We start from the raw sequence: 21,041 nt of genomic DNA, 5'->3' as shown, positions 1-21,041 counted from the left end.
CAATTCCAGCTTATGATACTCATTGCTCCCGGCGGCACTCCCCGGAGGAGCCCGCCGATATACCATTTTTTGCCTTTTCTCCCTCGCCTGCTGCCTTCTCCGCCAAATGATCCCCCTGCTTGGACCTTTTGTTAACTTTCCTTGGTGACACATATACCGGGGGCATTGGAGGAACGCCTAAAGGTGTTTTTCCAGCAACGGCTAAAGTACCCTCACCAACAAAAGTAGGAGGATCCTGGACCCTGGTAACTAGTGGCAGAGCACTATCCACTGAATTTCTTTTGTTGTTGGTTCTGAACGCCATAGCAGCAAGACCTTCAGGATCTGCAGTCCCATCCTGAGTCTCCCAAGCGGGCTCGCGTTCTTCTTGTTCGCTGGATGTGTTTCTTGCTGGGTCCCCTCCTCTTTGGGTTGTATCACGACCCCTGCCTCTCGTTCCACCTCTGCTCCGACCTCCCCTGAAGAAGGGTCTCCCTTCCCTGGGTTGTGAGTACTGAACCTCTCTACGCTTGGCAATCATCCAGCTCCCCCACTTCTTGTCAGTTTCGTTCCACACCCCATTGCCACACTCCTCAAATCCATGTCCCATGAGGCCACAGGCCTTGCAGAAAAAAGGAATTTTTCATATTTCACCACTAGCATACGTCTCCCTTCTCCCTCCACAGACAGAGGAACGAATCTTGTCAAAGGTTTAGCAGTGAGAACACGAACCCTAACCCTGACATAATCGCCCTCGAAGTACAGAGAAGGGCGGAGCTGCACCTCCCTTACCTTGCCAGTTCTTCGAGCCAACTCATCCACAACCTCTGGTTGGCGGTACAGGTCGGGGACTTTATGAATCTGCGCCCATACATACAGGCCGTCCAACACATATTCTTCTGGGTCTGTGACCCCGTCGTAGTCCTCAATGACCACCGCGTAGTTACGGAAAAGCCACGGACCACCATGAACCACTTTCTTCCAATCTCCCAAACAAAACATCTGAAATATGAATCTATTCTCACCCGCTTCTCTGAATTTGGGCGTTTGTGCTAAGCCCCAGACAAACTTCATGGTATCGAAAAAGGACGACGAACTAAACGGCCGATCAGTGTTGACCCTTGCGATCGCCAACCATCTAGATTCCTCTTTGAACCACTGGGCTTTTTTCCTTCCCGATGATTACGTCGTCTAGCTCTTCATCCATAAGCTCCATATTCTTGAGCATCTCCTCTAGATCTTCCTCCTCCGTCCGTCCCGATCGCGACGGTGAGCCAGTCGCCGCCGCCATCGGATGAGGTACCCGCAGAAACCCAAGGTCCCTAGCCGTGCTTGGGTACAGAGGTGAAAATATCCCTGTCGGAAATTGCAAAAACCTCCCGCCGGCAGATGAGATTGCCTGCGGAGGTAACGAAACCCTAAACGAGAGGGTAACTTGGTGGTGGTTGCATCAGGTTGGGCCAGGAATACAAAAAAAACTATGTTTTCGTTCCCCTAGTGGCCCCCGTGATCGACACTTGGACCCTCGCTATTTACTGTCTGCTCCGCCATGTAGGATTTGCGCATCCCATGCCAGTACTGCCAAACGGCGGACTCTTCTCTTTGATTTTTGCCCTGCTGGCCTGCTTCTCTTGCTGATTGGCCCTTCACAGTTGTTGCAAGCTACTGGTGAACGGCGCCCGCCCTTGGGCGTGCATGCAACTCTTCTGCATCCTTCGCACGCGCCTGCCCTCGTGATCCAGGTCAATCCCGTGCCTCATCCTACGCAGAGGTGACCCTTGTTAGATGCCCACGCCCCTGGGATTCTGCTAACGCCCGAGGCCCCGTTGGTCAACTCACCCCTCCATGTCCAGTCAATCTGCCACTGCCCAGCTCTTGTTCACGGAATGTGACAAACGGAGGCCCCGAGGGATCTGCTTCGCTTCCACATCGGCTGTCGCATGGCCAGGACGTCGAGGATAGTTGCATGGGAATCTTATGCACATGCCCTGATTTCTTCCTCATATAGCATGCACAGCCCACCCCATCCCCCTACCCGCTCCTCGAGACCTCCAAAAAACCTGAACCTAATGGCGCGCTGCTACCATTGCTTGGCTCGCGACCATGTGGTGCGCGATTGCCGCGACCCCGTGCGGTACTGGAGGTTCTGCCGATTGGGCTATCTCTCGTGGTCGTGCACTGCTATATTAGACCCCCCCCCCTCCCCACATTCTATGCACACCTCTCCATCCACCTCCATCTCTAACGTTTCAAACTCCCAGTCGTCCCCACCCTCCAACAGACAACCCCTCCTCCAAGGTCCACAGCGTGCACAGAAATGTGTCCAAAGGAGCACAGAGAAAGCAGTTACAGCAGCCAGCCAGCCGTCATCTCCGAAGAAAGGTGGCGGGGCAGGGACGGAGGCCAGGGGCCAGGAGGGGGACGCCATCGTCGATGCACTCGCTGCTCTGGCCGGCGGAAATGCAATCGTCCTACTAGTACGCCGCATCCCAGCTCGACCATCCACGCCAGTTCTCGGCCACTTTCCGGCATGTCTGTGCCATGGACCGGCGACCTGAACGCGTCCCTCCATTTTGCTGACTCGCCATGCATCCCCGCAGCTTGCCGGGTTGTGAACGCTGGACGTGAATTAAGTGAGTGCTCGCCCACTGTTCGCCAGTATGACGCAACCGAGTGCGAAGCTAACTGATGGCGGGGAAATGTTGGACACCATCCATGATGGATTGGGTGATTTTAGTTTTTGGAGGAACACACATGGGCCGGAAGCGCACGAGCTGGTGGTGGTATACACGGGCCGAAGCAGACACAAGAAAACAAAAGCCCTAGTTTGTGAGCAGATAGGAGAAGTAGCCCAAAAAGAGAGAGATAGGCGAGGCGTCGGCCTGAAAAACGGGGAAACCGGCGTAATTTTCGCTTCAGGTGGGTCGAATAGACAAAATCTAGAAAAACACAAGTTCTAACTGGCGCTGAAGGCGCTCTTAACTAGGCCGGCCCATATGATATACGATTTGAATTGTAAACTCTCAAAAATAATGTCCAGAACAAGGGCATCAAACCCGCGATCTCAGGGTACGTATGAAAGAGCGATAACCACTACGCTATCGCACCTGATGTCAACCAATTGATTTTTGTCCTTTTATTTTTTTTCTTCCATTCCTGAGCTCTTTTATACGTTTTTATTCAGTTTTTCTTTTTTCTTTCTTTCTCCTTGTTCTTTTTCCTTCAATGCCTGGATTCTTTTCAAATTCATTAACTTTTTCTTCAAAATCAACGAACCCTTTTCCAAAATACATGAAGTTTTATTCAAATTCATGAACTTTTTCCAAATTTGTGAACATCTATTCAAAACCTATGAACTTTTCAAGAAAAATCAATGAAATTTTTTCAAATCCGATGAACTTTTTGCGTATTCAATGAACTTTCTTTCAAATTAATTTAACCTTTTTTCAAATATGATGATTTTTTTAGAGATTTGATGAAACTTTTTTAAAAATAATTCAACATTTTTCAAGTTGTGAACTTTGTCAAAATTGATGATTTTTTTCTAAATTTGTGAACTCTTTTTTAAATTGATGAACTTGTTTTCAAATTCAGTGAACTTTTTCTAAAGTCGATAAACTTTTTTGAAGTTTTGTGAACATTTTCTTAAATCCATGAACAAATTTGATTTTCACGTATTTTTTTATGGAAATCGTTGAACATTTTTCAGAACCATGAACTTTTTTTCAAAATCGATGAGCTCTTTTTCAAATTCGTGACCTTCTTTTTATCAAAATCACTGAACTGTTTTCAAATCTGTGAACTTTTTTACAAAGTCCGGAGATTTTTTTTTCGAATTCATAAGTTTTTTAATATAAAATCGATGAAATGTTTTCTAATCTATGAACGTCATGTACCTCAATTCGTTCGTTCGCTGTGCGAGCGAGCGTACGTGTAGTTCGTGATATCGATGCCGGAAGACCGACGTATACGAAAACGGATGGAGAGATATAAGATTGACGCGAAAGCGAAATAGGTCACGTTCCGAGCAACCATGTTACCTTCTGCAGCCCTGCCGCCGTCCTAGCTTATTCTTTTTCTTTTTCTAGATTATAGCATGGGACTAGATATAGACAATATAAAAGCATCACGGAACAATCTTGAGAACCTTCATCTTGTCAATCCATGCGTTGAAGGAGTTGGCCGTGTTACGGAAGCCGAGGAATCCATGCTCCTTGCTCTTGTTCATGCTATCCAGATGCTCGATCTCAACATTGAACATGGCATCGACGAACCACCAATTGGCGATCTCCTGGAGCTCAGTCGTGATAAGCTCATTCTCCCGGAGAATCTCCGCCCACACGGGCTCCTTCCCCGCCATGGCGTCGGCGAGCACGAACCGGTTGTCCTCTCCCTCATACCCTGCCCATTCCACCCCGAAACGATCGGCCAGCATCGGCCAGAGCTGCTTCCACTTGAACACATCCCCATTGCTGCAATTGAAAGCTTCGTTCTTTGCCAACGGATGGACGGCAGCCCAGATCTCATGCTCGGCGATGAGGTCCGCGTCCGAGGCGTCGCTGAAACCCTCCCAGGCGACCCTGCAGCCAGGCCATCGCAGCACAGCGCCCTCCTTGCGGCAGATGGCAGCATAGACGCATAGGCTGGCGACGATATTCATGGCGCTCCGGGCAGAGAACCCAAAGACCACGGAGGGACGGTGAACGGACCAGCTGACGGCGCCGTCGCGGCAGGAGACCTCGTCCAAGAGGGTATCCTCCAGGTCGTAGTAGAAGTTGGGGTAATCCAGGCGGGGCATGTCCTCGGTGTAGGGCGGGTCTGGGACACCTAGCTTGCCGACGGCCTCGAAGGGGCCGACGTAGTGCTTGCGGCCGGTCTGGAGGCAGACGTGGGCGAGCGCGGGGCAGCCCGGGACGACGACAGACAGCACGTTGCGGAGCATGGCGGAGTTGGCCTCCCGATTCTGGGCCTCCGTCGGGTGGCTGGACCACGCGGCGTAGAAGACATGGGTGATGTCGGCGAGCGGCGTGAGAGCCTCTGCTACGGCGGCCGGGTCGGCCAGGTCGATCTGCAGATGCGTGACGGCGGGGGAGGGCGGCGGGCACCAGGGAGGAAGCGGGCGACGGGAGACGGCGTACACCTTCCAGGGCCCGCCGGGGGTGTCCTGTCGCGGGAGTATGTCCACGAGCGAGGTGCCGACGATGCCGGTGGACCCGACGACGAGGGCGACGCTCTGGAAGGAGGACGCGGCGCTCTCGTCCTGGCTCTTCTTGACGGCGCCCACCGCGCCCGCCCACCACCAGCTCATCGCGGATGTCATGGCAGCTAGGCTGACTCCGTCACTCGGCTGTGAAGCAGCAAGGAGAAGCTCAGGTATAGGTACAGCACAGGCTTTGTTTGCCTTACAACGGAGGACTCTGATCGTTTTATACAAGGCTATGATGAGCTGGTACGTGTGCAATGACGCACGCGTACGTCGTAGACCAGCAATTTACTTGAAACAAGATAGACTAGCTAGCAACAGAACCAGATATTTTCGGTGGCAAGATTAATCAACAACAGTAATATTACTCAACTCGAGAAGTGCTGCGTGTGTTAGCTTCTTTCGTGGCCATTTGGCTCGATGTATATGCGCTGTTGTTGTTTTTCTGGTTCAGATCCACGTGTTTCTCGTGTGGTGGCGGCTTGGGTGTTGGGCGGGCCGGCATTGTTGGAAGAGTCAACTCACTCTCGTTTGCATTCTTTTCACTCCCATTCGACGCTCTCTCTTTCCCACCCTCATTCCATTTTCCATCCAGTAGAGTGTGTGGTGAGTATAAAGGGAGTCGACACGGTTCGCTCTTGTTCACGCGATGAAGAGATGGTAGGACAAACGGATGCAGTGAGTGATCTAGGATCGATCTGATCCCTCCCTATTATTTTTAATGTGACACGTGTTGTATATGTCACATGTATAGGTGATCATTGAAGGTATTCTTCCACTGAAGGTATTCGCCCCACGTGGTGTATGCGCCCTCGAGCTCACTGAAGGTATTCTTCCATCTTTAACACGTATAGTTCATCCGACCTATTTGCACATCCACTCTCGACATGTAATTTGCTCCGTCCCAACCTAATTGCATGTCCATCCACAACATGCAACTTGCCTCACGATTGATCTCGTCATATGTCCATCCTAGCCATGCAATTTTTCTAAAATGGATGAAGTATGTTGCAACTCTACAAACATAAATGACATTACGTGCCAAATGGAAGTATGCAAATGTTGGCAGAAATGTATTAAGCAATATGCAAGTTCAGTCATATTCCAAACAAGTCCACGTATGATGAAAACATTCTAAGTTTTAGGAATGAATTCATATGAAAATAGGAAACACGTCTCATCTAAATGGAAGAAGATAATGACATTATGAAATTCACCAACAAATCAATTCTAGTTTTTGAAGAGCCTCCTTTGTTGATACACTGGGTTGCCTTGTACTTGAGATCACTTGCCTTATGCCTCATCACTTTGCCTTCTTCCTGGAAAAACAAGTTTCTAACACTCGTATCAATGGTCCCCCTCTCCAACTTGCCCTCTATCTCAAACCCTATCTTCCAGACCTCCTAGACATACCTGGCTTATCATCTGATCAGTAAAATGGGGTCTACATATCATCGGAACACCCCCACATATGCTTTCAAATGTAGAGTTCCAGCCGTTATGGGTCCAAAAGCCACCAACCGCTTGGTGCCGAAGAACTTCTTGTTGCGGGGCCCAGTTCACTACCATTCCCCTACCACGTGTTGCGTTCTTAAAGCCATTAGGTAGGCCTACCTTCCCCAAACCTTGAACCGAGTCAGGCCTGATCACCCAAAGAAACGGTACTTGGCTGTTGGCCAAGCCCCATGCAGCCTCCACTAGCTCTTCCTGATCCATAGACGCCAAGCTCCCAAAGCTCACAAATATAGCAGACTCCGCATCTTGCTTGTCCAACCGATAGTTTGCCGTAATGTGCGGCATATAGGGTTTTCTTCTCCGCCTTCGAAGGAGTGCTTCGGGAGCATCCTATACGACGCAATCTGTGTCATATAGGAAACTGACGTAGGGGCGCCGCGCAAACTGGGCCGGCCCACAGAAGTGAGGTGGAAAATAACGAACACGAGAAAAAGGGAGTTGGCATGATTCAAACATGCGACCGCCCACTCATGTGCACGAGCTGCTTGGCCAAGTGCCTGTCGAGTTCTACTGCATAAGTAACAAATCACGGACATATTTGCAAAAAATGGACCCAAAAATTGAACTTGCGAACAATTTTGACAAACACAACAAAATTTTGAAAAATTCCGAACATTTTTAAATTTTGGACAACAATGTGATTTTTTTTTAAATTCCATAATATTAGAAAAATCTGAACTTCTTTTAAATTTGGAGAACAAAATTTTGAAATCAAGAAAAAAATTTGAGCATGGGTACAAATATTTGAAAATCATGAACATTTTTTGAATTGAGAGAACAAATTTTTTAATTCAAGAGCAAAATTTGAACATGGGAAGAAAATGAAAAATCCAGCACATTTTTTGGAAGCATGAACAATTTTAATTTAGAGATGTAAAAAATTGAAATAGAGAACAAAATTTTTACATGGGAATAAAAAAAATTTAAATCCCAATTTTTTAAAAAAAAACACAAACACTTTTTAGAACAAAAAATTGAAATCAAGAACAATTTGAAAATCTGAACAAAATTTGGAAACATGAACAATTTTTTAATACATAAACAAAATTTAAAAATGAATAATTTATCGAAAATTGGAAATACTAAATGTTTTTTGAATTATTGATTTTTTTTAAAAGAAGCAAACAAAAAGTCGAACTTCTAACATTTTCTAAAAAAATTAACAAAATTTGAAAAACAGGAATAGTTTTTGAAATTTCGAAGAAATTGTGCAAACATTTTTAAATTGCTAAACATTTCTTGAAAAATAAAAATAATTTTGAAAAAGAAAAATGAAAATGAAAGAATATGAAAAGGAAAGAGAAGTAAAGTAAAAAAGAAACAACAAAATGAAAAATGTAAAGAAAATAAACAGGAAAAAAGGAGAAAAAAGAAATAGTTGGTCAGATTTCGAGCAATTCGTTCCAGGGTACCTCAGAAATTTAAAGTTCGGTCAAACATTGCCTTAATTTACGGATTTAGGCCTTTCCGAAAATAAGAAATAACTCCCGACCGCTGCCAGCACCCATGCCGGCACCTTGTCGAAAAAAAAACACCCATGCCTGCACACAAGAAAGAAACACGTGGATCTGAACCAGAAAAACAACAACAGCCGAAGACCACAAAAGCAGTCCAACACGTAGCACTGGTCGTTGAATAATGCTGCCACCTAAAACTATCCGGTTGTTGTAAGTCAATTGCCTTTTTCCAGATGCTACGACGCGTGCGTCACTGCACACGTACTAGCTCAGAGTCCTCTATAAAATGACCAGAGTCCTCCGTTGTAATGCAAGCAACCAAGGCTTCGAGCCTGTGCATGAAAATGTTTGTCAGTTTAGAAAATCATATGTTCACCTTAAGGTAAAAAAATATGTCAATAGTTCAAAACAATTATCCATACATTAAATGAAGTTTTTTCTTCATACAACACCATAAAAATGTGCTCCGAAATGTTGTAACTATTCAAATCAGATCCAAACGTACCATTGGAAGTTTCAGGCACGTCACACATAAAAAAAAGTTATTTGACGACTCAACATTGGCAAAACACATGAAGGAATGTAGTAAAGGAGAGTAATAACCAAGAATGTCATGCATCTAGATGATTGCGTTGTAGTACCATCGGTGCAATTTCATGCATCTCCATGGTTCCTTGATGATAGAGATATTGATCCGTATAGTGTTTGGACACAAACAGCTGACAAGTACTGCTTAATAACTAAGCAATTACCGGCTAGATTAACACTAACTTATTTCTAACAGTTTAGGGAAAACGTTTGCAAATGTCCAGTCTGGACGCTATTAAGCCAATTCTAACGGGGCAGCCTGAACGGATGCGGATATTGTCCATTTTTTGTCCGTTCAAGTTGGCAAAACGGACAACGAACACGGACGGACAGGCGAATACGGCTTCTGCACCCAACGGTGCTGCCCCATTTGGTAAGATGCCCGCCTGCATCATTCGTCGAACACTTAGAAGCGCGGACAACGCTCTCGTCAACGACGAGCATGCTCTTCGACGTGGCGACCCTGACGTTGCTGCTGTCTAGCGCGAGGGAGAGCGAGCTGTCATGGTCGGGTGTGGCCCGTCGCGGCGCAGTAGCTGTGGGTCCCTCCACCCCCAGCACACGCAGCCCGCGGCTAGGAGCGAGGCTAGCGGCAGATGCGGCAGCCGAGACTCCTTTGCCGCACAGCGCATGCGCAAGTGCACGCTTGATCTAGTGTCCGACACGTAGATGGCCGTCATGTGAGGAGGTCGGATGTCGCGGTGACGAGGTTGGGTTGCATCGCGCCTTGGCCCGGAGGTGCTCCACCTGGAGCACGACGCAGGCGGACGCCATCTCGCAGCAGTCCGTGGCGGTGATCAATTGCGCGGCGAATCCTCCCGGCAGCCACTGCTTGCCCAAATCCTCTAGGCAGCGGTCCTCGCTGGAGACGAGGCCTGAAGGCATCTCACCGGAACGGCGCGAGGTGGCAGGTTGAGGAGGTGTCGGCGGTGCATTGAGGTGCCTGCCGGAGTTGCCCGAGTGGCCTCGGAGGTGCGCGCTGAAGTGGAGCGAGTGCCGTGGAGCTGCGCGATGGAGTGGCGCTGAGCGCCAGTGCCGCCGCCCAACAACGTACTCCCGTGGATCCAACAACCTACTCCCGTGGATCCAGTCGCCACACAGGTAGTCCCGTGGATCCAGTCGCCACACGAACAACGTACTCCCATGGATCCAGTCGCCACAAAGGTACCCTCCGCCTCTGTAGACGTCGTCCATGGTGGACACCGCACCCGACAATTGTTCGGTTAAAGGCCATCGGCCATATTTTGATGTACTCGTTGTTCGCTTTGAAACAAACATGACGGGTTCACACAATGAGTACTGCTACGCTGAGTTCCTAGATTCATCTTCATTAAACGATAACAAAGATGAGGATGAAATAGCGGCGATAATATCTATTCTTGAAAAAGCCATAGTGAGCATATTTTTCATTTCAAGGGTTCAACAAAGGTCATATGACTATGATGACTAGTTTCCCCCGATGCACCATTCAAAATAATTTTTTCCACGTTATTATTATTCAGGCGCCTCTACACAGGTGCCAGTGTCTATATATGATGATTACTTCAAACTGAAGAAAGATGGTGTTGGTCACATTGGGTTCTCAGGTCTACAGAAGTGTACGACTGGTATGAGGATGCTTGCCTAGAACCGTAGATTTGTTGGACAAGTACCTCTGAATGTATAAGAGCACATGGTTGGAGGTCATGGTTAGATTTGCCATCGTAATGGTGAAGGAATTTGGATCGGAGTATATGCGAGAACCAAATGCCGAAGACAAAGCAATACTCATGGCACTTGAGAATCATGAGGGTTTAAATATATGCTCAGATCTCTGGATTGAATGAACTGGAAAGGGAAGAACTGCCCATATGCTCAGCAAGGACAGTAGTAGTACTAGGGCCATCATAAAAAGCCCAATATTAATCTTGAAGCGGTTACATCACAAAACCTCTGGATTTGACACTCTTTCATTGACATATCCGGGTCTCATAATGACATCGACATGTTGTAACAGTTTTCATTGCTTGCAAGGTTGTGTGAGGGAAAAGCTCCTGCGTGTAACTATATCATCAATGGACATGAATGCAATATGGGGTATTCCCTCCATTTTTATATACAAGGCCACAAACTCAAATTACATGTACCAAGATAAAAATTAATGTGTGCTTTACAAGCCAATTTATTTTCTTGTTTACCGGGCTAATTAATAGGGTGCATGCACATTAGAGGAAATTGAGTGGCCATGAGGCTAGTCATAGTGGGAGTAACTTAGCTAGTAACATAGCGCACTCCAAGAAATTTTTGCTTATGTGGCAAGTATTTAATGTGAGGTGGTAACATAATATGTTACTGTAACATAGCGTTTCCCAAGACAAAATGAGTCTACAAGCTAATAAATGAAGCCATCTATGATACTACTATCATGTTACTTTGCATTATGAAGGTAGTAACTTAGACTAGTATCATGCATATGACACTAGTCTAAGTTACTCCCCACTATGACCAGCCTGAGGGAGGAAGTAGATGAGTGTGTCATTATCATCCACTGCATGCATGCTAGTAATTAAGTCATGCTATTAATATTCGTCTCGATTACTGTTGGTGGCCTTGTATTGATGCAAAATGTATTTTTCATTGTGGCCTTGTATACAAATAGGGGCGGAGCCAGAAAATTTGGCCAATGGGTTCACTCATTACCTCACTGTGAGAATTAATTTGGTATGAATTAATTTCTTACAACAAGAGTGTAACAAACAGAATATATATATATATATATATATATATATATATATATATATATATATATATATATATATATATATATATATATATAGACACACACACACACACATACATATTGATTAAATTTAAAGCTAAAGAGTGCAAGACATACCAGTTGGATGAAATTATAAAATCACTTATTTTCATTTTATAAACATGGTAGTACCCAAATAACTTCATAGCTTCATGGTCAGCTTCTCATGTTGCTGAAAATATTGGAAAAATGACAAGTTAGTTTGACAAATTCAAAGTAAGTACCATCAAGCGAAAGAAGCATGTAAAGCCACTCGCATTTTAGTGTGTAGCCTTTCGATCTTTCATTATCATGAAAAGATCAAACGCATCATATGGCAGTAATTTATCTGTCAATTGAAAACTTTGGGAGATTATTTGCAGCAGCGGCATTCGATGTACTGCTTAATTACATCTAAAGGATGGTCTAGAAGTGCCAGCATCGTTATCTGAATCGGGTGATCAATTTCTTTTTGAGAAATATTATTGCATAACATAGTATAGACCAATCAAAGTTCAGGGGAAAATAATCAGAAAACTAGGGTAAAAGGTAATACCACACAGCAGGGACGGAGTGGTCTGATTACGTTCAGTTTTGACTTCAATTGCCAGCCACCGACAGCCGATTTACTGTTCTTGGCTTGCCGCCAGAGGCTGCCGATCTGGCGCCGTGATGGAGAACATAGATATGAAACACCGAGGGGCCAGGTTGGGAAACGAACTGGGGGAAACAATAAGCGGATGGTATGGAATCGTCCGGTCAACTGTCGAGCCTGCTGCGTGGATTGTATCGTATGGTATTGGGCTCTTCTGTTTTGAGAAATAGCTGTAGGCTTTTTGTTGGGCTATTCATCATGTTATAATAAATTTACAATGGGCTAAGAGGCTTCTTGCTCGTGCGTACTAGCTAGCTTTGATGGGTTCAAGCATGCATTTGTATTGGGTTCATGCAAGTGAATACGTGTATACATGGATGTGACGTGCAAAGATCGTTGGGTTCAAGTGAACCCAATGCCTACACGCTGGCTTCGCCACTGTATACAAAAATAGAGGGAGTACTATATTTGTGATGGTATCTATCCCTCATTGGCGACCTTTGTCAAGACCATCTCGATGCCATGAGGTAAAAAAATGTCACTTTGCTACAAGATAAGAAGGTGCCAGTAAGGATGTGAAGAGGAAATTTGGAGTGCTCCAAGCTTGTTTTGCAGTTCTTTCAAAACTTGCTAAATAATGGGATCCAGAGACATTGGAGGAAGTGATGACAGCTTGTGTGATCATGTATAATACGATTGTGGAGGATGAGGATGAGGGCGTATGCCTTGGCCTTGAAGTTCAAAACATGGGTGATCCTATATAGCCTCTAGATCAAAATCCAATGAACGTTTGAGGAATTTGTTGAACTGCATCATCAGATTCGCAATCAGCAAACTCATACATAACTTCAAAATGATCTCGGTGAGCATTTGCGGCCATTTGTGGGTGTTTCTTATGGATAATTACAACATGTGTCTGAGTAAACTGTATTCAAATTCGAACTATTTTATTTCAAAAATTATGTTTGGATTGTAATATTTTTCTTTTAAAATTATAGTTTCGTCGGAATATTTATATTTGAGTTATTGATGCGTCGTGGTATTTACTTTGATTACCTCCAATATTTGAGTACACAAGAAAAACGGATAAGCCTAGAAATATGGTGACACATTTATTTACTTTGAGTACAACGCTTGGGAATGCACGACAGAAGCGGAAATGGCTGCATGCACTTTTTCTCTTGTGGTTTCACGAGTCGTCCTCGAGTAAACAGCCAGAGGTTGGCATTGGTGCAAGCGGCGGTCATGCATGCAAAAGGTCAACTTCCTCCGACTTCCGAGCCCATTAAACTGCATGCTGTGCTTCCTCTCTTCTCGTCTTCCGAGTCCATTAAACCAACGGCGGCGCCCGGTGGTGAACCAAGCGCCGGCCATCGATCCATCCGTCTATAAACAGGGTGTTCCTCCCACACCTTCGTTCCCCCGTCCAGTATACTGCTCGGCCAGTCTCGCTGCCACACTACCTACCATCGACCGATAGTCTCCGATACGCCATCCCTACCGATCCGCCATGGCGGGTGACTGGTCGTTGCTTCCCCGGGACCTCCTCCGGCGCTTCGGCGCCGACCTCTTGGACGCCGGCGACATCGACTACTACATGGGCATGCGCGCCGTGTGCTACGGCTGGCGCTCCGCGCTCGCCAAGCCACGTCCGCTCGGCGATGGTGCCGACCCTCGGTTCCGCCCCCGGAACTTGGTCATGCTCCACGAGAAGCAGTTCCAGGAAGCCGCCGACGGTCGCCGCCTCTTCGTCAACGTCTCCACGGGACGCTTCCTCCGCCGCCGCGTCCCCATGCTCGACGACCACCGGCTGCTTGAAGCCTCCGACGGCCTCCTCATCCTCAAGGAGAAAAAATCCCCGCGCACCATCTGCGTCCTTGAGCCCTTCACAGGCTCGGTGCTCCGCACACCGTACCAGGACGAAGAGGAGCACGACGGTGATAATTGGGACGGCGGCCACGAGGACGAAGATGAGCACGACGGTGACAATGAGGAGGACGACGAAGACTGCCACTACGTGCCCCACACCGTCTACTTCGTCCCCGATCCGGCAAACGAACTTCGGGCGGTGCAGTTCCCCCAATATTCTGAGGGCCGCGAGGGATTCTACGTCCGTAGCATGCTCGCCCACGCCGGCCATGTCTACGTGGCTGACACCGAGGGGTGCGTGTTCAGGATTGTTGAAGGGGAGCGTCCATCCTTCGGTTACGGCCATCCTCGTTGAGTCGGACGGGGACCTGTTGGTGGTCAGCCTACCGTCATATTCACATGGCCGCCGCGCCGCTCAAGTTTACAGGGTCGACGTTGATCGCATGGTGCTGGACCCGCTGGACTGCATCGGCAGGCGTGCGCTATTCCTGGGCCTCAGCAGGTGCCTCTCCGTGGACGCAGACAAGTTTCCATCAATCGATCGCAACTGCATCTATATTGAAGACATGCATCTTGGAGGTGAAGTGCTTATGTACCATGCAATATACATGTATGACCTCAGTACAGATGGCATGCGAGAGCACGTCTCTGACGACCTGATTAGCCCTCTCACTCTGATCGCTCCTCTCAGTCTTGCTAAGGTTTTCCTCGACTACTGTAACCGCCTTGATGATAAGTAAATCGGCAGTTTGGCACAATTGTGTTTTATTTAGTACTAGTGCTTGGGTGAATGTACTATGAAAAGATTGAAGGGTGATATGTGAGAGTTTCTAATCGAAGAAGTTGCCGCTTGATCGATAGAACAGTTGAAGATTGTTCTTGTTTGTTTTTTATAGCAAAAAACACATTTATGTCTAACTCCTACATCATTTGATTTTTTGATTTGCTATTTCTCATTTAGAGTCCATAGCAAGAAACAAGCCCTGCGTTGCCTTGGCCCTGGGCGACTCAGGCGCCGCCACCAACCCTAGTCCCGTCGGGCCTTCCTTCTCCCTTGCACGGCCGACGGTGGCGGCGGGGGCTTCTCTCGTGACAATCTCTTGGCTCTGTTGGGCAGCGGATCTGAAGGAGTGTCGGCGCGCGTTGGGGCCACGGTTTCTAGTGTCCGCCATCTAAGCATGGCATCCGCTCGAGGGGCGTGAGCGGCGGCTACCGGCGGCGTGGCATCCGCTGTGTCGGAGGTGTGCGGTTGGGGCTACGGCGTTGGCTGGATTTGGGCATGACCCAGATCGGATGGCGTTGTGGTTCTCCACCTTGGCCGGATGCATGGCAGGCTATGTCATGGTCTCAGCCCTCATGGCCTTGATCTGCGATGCTACTTGGGATGTTGCGGCTACAATTGTGGCTCTGGTGGTTTGGCCCTAGCAATCTTCCTCCGCCATGCGGTCTTTCTGTCAAACGTCGGCCTCTTCTATCTGGCCGCTGACACGTTCCGGTCTTTCCTGTCAGTGATCTATACGGATTGGTGAATGTAGCCCCTGGATATTTTAAAAAAATCATCTATTTTTCATAAAAGTTCATCGATATTGAAAAAGTTCACGGAATTTTAAACAAAGGTTCTTCAATTTAAATAAAATTTCATCAATTTTAAAAAAAGCTCTTTGAAGTTTTGGAAAAAGATCATCAAATAGGAAAAAACATGAAATTTGATAAAAGTTCATGGACTTTTTAAAAATATATGGATTTGCCAAAAAAATCACAAATTTGGAAAAGTTTATCAAGTTTAAAAAATCATCGAATTGAAGAAAAAGTTCATGTATTTACGAACAATTCATCGAGCCAGTAAGAACAAAAAGAAAGAAACAGAAGATGAAACGGAGAAAAGAAAAAAAGAATAAGGAAAAGGACGAATAAAAGAAGAAATAAGTGAAAGCTAACAGATCCTGGTGGGGGGCGTGGTGGTTAACTATGCTACCTCGACGACAATAGTAATGGTGCCTGGAGCGTCAAATAGGGTCTGCCTTCCGTTCCTCCACTGGAAGGCATGATTCGTTCCATCTGGGGTACCCACAAGTGTGACGTTCGGTAAAAAAAAATGAAACCGACCCGGGCTAGACTAGCCTGTTGGCATTTTTTTATTAAAAAAACTCCATAAGCACCAAACGCTCAAGCCCATACTTGAATTCTGGTGGACTTGAAGGAACTCCCCCACCTTATTTTATCGCTTAAGGCTTTTTCAAAAGAAAAGAAAATTCCCGACCGCCCTCGACACCCATGCCGCTACACAAGAAAGAAACACATGGAACTGAACCAGAAAAACAACAAGAGCGCATACACATCGAGCCACCTGACCACGAAAGCAGTCCAACACGTAGCATTGGTCGTTGAATAATGCTGCCACCTAGAACTATCTTGTGTTGTTGCTAGTCTATCTTCTTGTTGTAGGGCAATTGCCTTCTTCCAGATGCCACGCCGCGTGCGTCACTGCGTACGTACTAGCTCATACTATTAGTCTATAAAATGACCAGAGTCCTCCGTTGTAATGCAACCAAGGCTTCGAGCCTGTGCTGTACCTATACGTGAGCTTCAGTGCCGAGTGAGCCATAGTAGCCTAGCTAGCTGACTCCCGCGATGAGCTGGTGGTGGGCGGGCGCGGTGGGCGCCGTCAAGAAGAGCCAGGAGGAGCGCACCGAGCCCTCCTTCCAGAGCGTCGCCCTCGTCGTCGGATCCACCGGCATCGTCGGCACCTCGCTGGTGGACATACTGCCGCGCCACGACACCCCCGGCGGGCCCTGGAAGGTGTACGCCGTCTCCCGTCGCCCGCTCCCTCCCTGGTCCCCGCCGCCCTCCCCCGCCGTCACGCACCTGCACCTCGACCTGGCCGACCCTGTCGCCGTGGCGGAGGCCCTCACGCCGCTCACCGACATCACCCATGTCTTCTACGCCGCGTGGTCCAGCCACCCGACGGAGGCTCAGAACCGGGAGGCCAACTCCGCCATGCTCCGCAACGTGCTCTCCGTCGTCGTCCCGGGCTGCCCCGCGCTCGCTCATGTCTGCCTCCAGACCGGCCGCAAGCACTACATCGGCCCGTACGAGGCCATCGGCAAGATCCCCGTCCCAGACCCGCCCTACACCGAGGATATGCCCCGCCTCGATTACCCCAACTTCTACTACGACCAGGAGGACGTCCTCTTTGAGGAGGTCTCCCGCCGCGACGGCGCCGTCAGCTGGTCTGTGCACCGTCCCTCCGTGGTCTTTGGGTTCTCTCCCCGGAGCGCCATGAATGTCGTGGCCAGCCTATGCGTCTATGCCGCCATCTGCCGCAAGGAGGGCGCCATGCTGAGGTGGCCTGGGAGCAGGGTTGCCTGGGAGGGCTTCAGCGACGCCTCCGACGCGGATCTTGTCGCCGAGCAGGAGATCTGGGCAGCCGTCGATCCGTTGGCAAAGAACGAGGCTTTCAATTGCAGCAATGGAGATTTGTACAAGTGGAAGCAGCTCTGGCCGATGGTGGCTGACCGATTCGGGGTGGAGTGGGCGGGATATGAGGGAGAGGAGAGCCGGTTCATGCTCGCCGACGCCATGGCCGGGAAGGAGGCGGTGTGGGCAGAGATCCTCCAGGAGAATGAGCTTGTCACGACGGAGCTCCAAGAGATCGCCAATTGGTGGTTCCTCGATGCCGTGTTCAATGTCAAGTGTGAGCATTTGGATAGCATGAACAAGAGCAAGGAGCATGGATTCCTTGGATTCCGTAACACGGCCAAGTCCTTCAACGCATGGATTGATAAGATGAAGGTTTTGAAGATTGTTCCATGATGCTGCCACATCCCATTTCCTTTCTTTGAAGTTAGTTTCATTACATCATTTCTGTGTTTGGGTTTGGGAAGGTGGCATGATGTAAAATGTTATAATCCAGAATAACATATGACGACCAAATATATCTCCGTGTGAATGAATTATCCATGCTCATCATGTGTTCACAACGATTGTGAGCGTCAAAATCATTTTTCCATTCAATTGTTCATTCTTGTAAGGCACTAATACTCGTGTTTGTTATTGCTGGTCTGTTGCTTTTGACTTCAGAACTGAGATAGCTCCCAAAAGCCGGCACATCTAGTTGATTGTTCTAATTGATTGCTGATGTTGGCATATTTGACAAATATCACTAGTTGGGTACTGCGTTTTGATTTTCGGTTTGCGTTTTTTTCCGCCACCAAACGAGATGGCCGAAATTCGGCTATTTTAAAAATCTTGGTAAAATCTCGGACGAAATTACAAAACCAAAATTTGAATTTTAAATAAAAATTGACAAAAAATTGGCCGAAATTCAGCCGGAAAATTTGAAAACAAGCAGAGGAAAAGTATAGCAGTTGAACAACACCGAGGAGTACGTAAATAAATGTTTACCGAACTAGCGTTGGGGATTAAAAGATCTGCATCAGTCTCTCTTTCAGGTCCAAAAGAAAAGATTGAAACAAGGACAACGAGAGGTGTTGCAGAGTTGAGGAAGAATCGCCGATGGATTCAGCTGCAACCCGCAGCCAGCAGAGGTCAACAAAAAGGAGTCTTGCCATCAGGAAGGCGCGAACGGGGCAGGAGCGAGGCTCGAGCGGGGAGGCAGTCGGCGACGAGTGGAAGATCTGGGCGGAGCGCCGCCGCCGCACACACGGGAGGAGCAGGGGGGTCGTTAGTTGTTTAGGGTTCGGGTGTTCGGTTCGCTACTGTTAAACTTAGGCAGACAAGGGGAGGCCCCAGAAGTTGGATTGGGCCAAAAAACTGTTCAAAATGGGCCGAAAAATTTGGCCGGCACAGACATTTACCAGGCCCAGGCGAGATGGACGAAATTCGGCCGAAAATTGTTTTTTTCGGCCGAAAATCAAAACACTAGTTGGGTATCAAAATCTGATTTGAAATCGTGTTTTCTGTCTCCAACAATAGCCCCTAAAAGCTCATCTACTACTTTTTCACCACAAAAAGATTCCAACCGCGGCAACAGAGCCTAGCTCTTAATCTGTAGTCTCTTTTCTCATGACATCACATGTAGTCTCTTTCTCATGGCACAAAAAGTAAGCCCTATGAAGAGGAATAGAGGTTGGGGCCGTCACTGCGGGCCGCTTGAGAGAAAGATGTGCGTGTGTTTCTCCATCTTAAAGGGAAAAAGGAAACAAAACCTCACCTTCATCTCAAAACTGGGAAATTATCACATCACATGGACATCACATCCATATTAAAAAGAAAAAAATAGAAAAACTTTCCTCAAAAAGAATAAGGAAAAAAATCTCACTTACATGCTCCAAAAAAATCAAAAAAATTCTCACCGCGGCCAACCAACATGCACCATGTGGCATAGCTGGCCGGCAGCGTTTCACTCTGCCTTAATGTGTTTGATGATGGGCACCATCATTACCATTGTGTAATGTTAATCGTATAGTAGCGGCAGCATCAACTAATGCAATTGTAATATTAGGTTGCCCTTCATGTATAGTATTTCTAGGAGAATGGCGTTTTGGCTCCTAGGTGTAAATACACCTATTATGAAATATGTATAAAAACACATTTCAAAATGTTAAAAGTTCGAGAAAAAAAACTCGCGTGTACATCCAGACATCCTATATTCGCACACAAAATTTCGGTGAAAAGGGACATTTTTTATGGCATGTAAAAAATAGATGAAAAAAATGCCTCGTGAATAGCTGTAATCAAGCATTGAAAATTGCTTTTTTTTACACAAGCTACAAAAAATGTCCTTTTTCATCGAAACTTGGTGCACACACATATAATGTCCGAATTTACACGCATGGTGCATATACACCTATGAGACAATGTGTATTTAGATGTTATTGTCAAAATGTACATAATTATATTGTGAACCATGAAGATGAAAGCAATTCTCACCTGTTGATGGGGCATAGTTTCGACTGCCACCTAATGCATGCCTCTTTTATAAAACTAGCAAAATGGCCCGCTCTACCCTTGGGCTACATCCTTTTATCCCTCTCTCATAAGTTGTGCAAATGACCCTATATAAACCACAGGGTCAGAGGAATTTTCTAGAATAAGTCACATGAACATAAGGAATTTCTTGACTCAACATTGATAAGGCAATGCACGTAATTGGCTTGTAAAATACATCTTAACACATGTGTTGGAAATAAACTTGCGATATATTACTATGTGGGGCGTGCTATGTGTCCCCGGGTTGATCTTTTGAATAGATCGCCCGGGTTGCAAGCTGTAAGATCTGATACTATTGAGTCGTTGACCGGCGCCCTCCACCATTGCAAAAAGAGCTAATGTTGCAAAAACCTTTGCAACATAAGTCGTGTTGCAGAAACCTCTGCAACAAATGTTACATTACAATTTTAGTTTATTTTATTTTGCAAAAGAGACCATATTGTAGGAATTGTTGCTGCGGCGGCACCATGCGCGCTGGTGCTCCTCTAGGATGGCGATGCACATGAACATAATAGACTTTGCCTCCTAGTTGTCTAAACAATATAAATGACTTCTATCTTGAGCCAATAGGCTGCTTTAGGCACCTGAAGATATCTTGGGTTCAAAGCCAATCGCGTACAATCGGACACCTACGCCATCGATGGTCCTTCGGAGCTCAGCATCTTTGAGGTCACAGAATGTGTTGAGGATGACACCGTACGAACACCTTGATTCTTCCACAATGCATTCTAGGCAGGTGGACATCGTTTCATATGGAGTTGTGGTTGAGAAGACTTTGTCTCGCAACCAGAGTGGTGGGGATCATCCAGTGGCATATTTAGTTGCAAACGATCTGAAATTTAGTTAACAAAATAATCAACTACCGGGTGACGTATGTGAGGATGCATCTGCATTATTAGGAAACTAAGAAATATAAATATGTGAGTCTAGTTTACAATTAATGTTATTGTGATTGTCGTTGTGTGTGGCAATGTGCATGCATATGTGAATATGAGTAGTAGTGCAAGTTTACAAAATGTATATGAGGATGCATGTTCATTATTAGAAAGCTATTTTTACTCTGATTTGTCTACTCCATCTCAATGGTGGTCACTCTATATATAAGTA

General features: G+C 46.8%; 2 protein-coding genes and 1 pseudogene across 2 annotated transcripts; 1 reads left to right on the top strand and 2 right to left on the bottom strand.

Moving 5' to 3' along the window:
• Positions 1–4,008: 4,008 nt before the first annotated feature.
• Positions 4,009–5,361, bottom strand: LOC123080862 (3-oxo-Delta(4,5)-steroid 5-beta-reductase-like). The gene has a single exon (XM_044503806.1). The coding sequence runs from the start codon at positions 5,297–5,299 to the stop codon at positions 4,106–4,108; it is 1,194 nt and encodes a 397-aa protein (XP_044359741.1). The 5' UTR covers positions 5,300–5,361; the 3' UTR covers positions 4,009–4,105.
• Positions 5,362–6,363: 1,002 nt separating this feature from the next.
• Positions 6,364–20,678, bottom strand: LOC123080861 (UDP-glycosyltransferase 76B1-like; annotated as a pseudogene).
• On the top strand, positions 16,535–17,917 carry LOC123080859 ((S)-8-oxocitronellyl enol synthase ISY1). The gene has a single exon (XM_044503805.1). The coding sequence runs from the start codon at positions 16,614–16,616 to the stop codon at positions 17,793–17,795; it is 1,182 nt and encodes a 393-aa protein (XP_044359740.1). The 5' UTR covers positions 16,535–16,613; the 3' UTR covers positions 17,796–17,917.
• Positions 20,679–21,041: the final 363 nt, after the last annotated feature.

The sequence above is a fragment of the Triticum aestivum genome, chromosome 3D, assembly GCF_018294505.1.
Source record: "Triticum aestivum cultivar Chinese Spring chromosome 3D, IWGSC CS RefSeq v2.1, whole genome shotgun sequence".
Lineage (NCBI taxonomy): Eukaryota > Viridiplantae > Streptophyta > Magnoliopsida > Poales > Poaceae > Triticum > Triticum aestivum.
The sequence above is the reverse complement of the archived record's forward strand: the minus strand, read 5'-3'. Positions and strand labels throughout refer to the sequence as shown.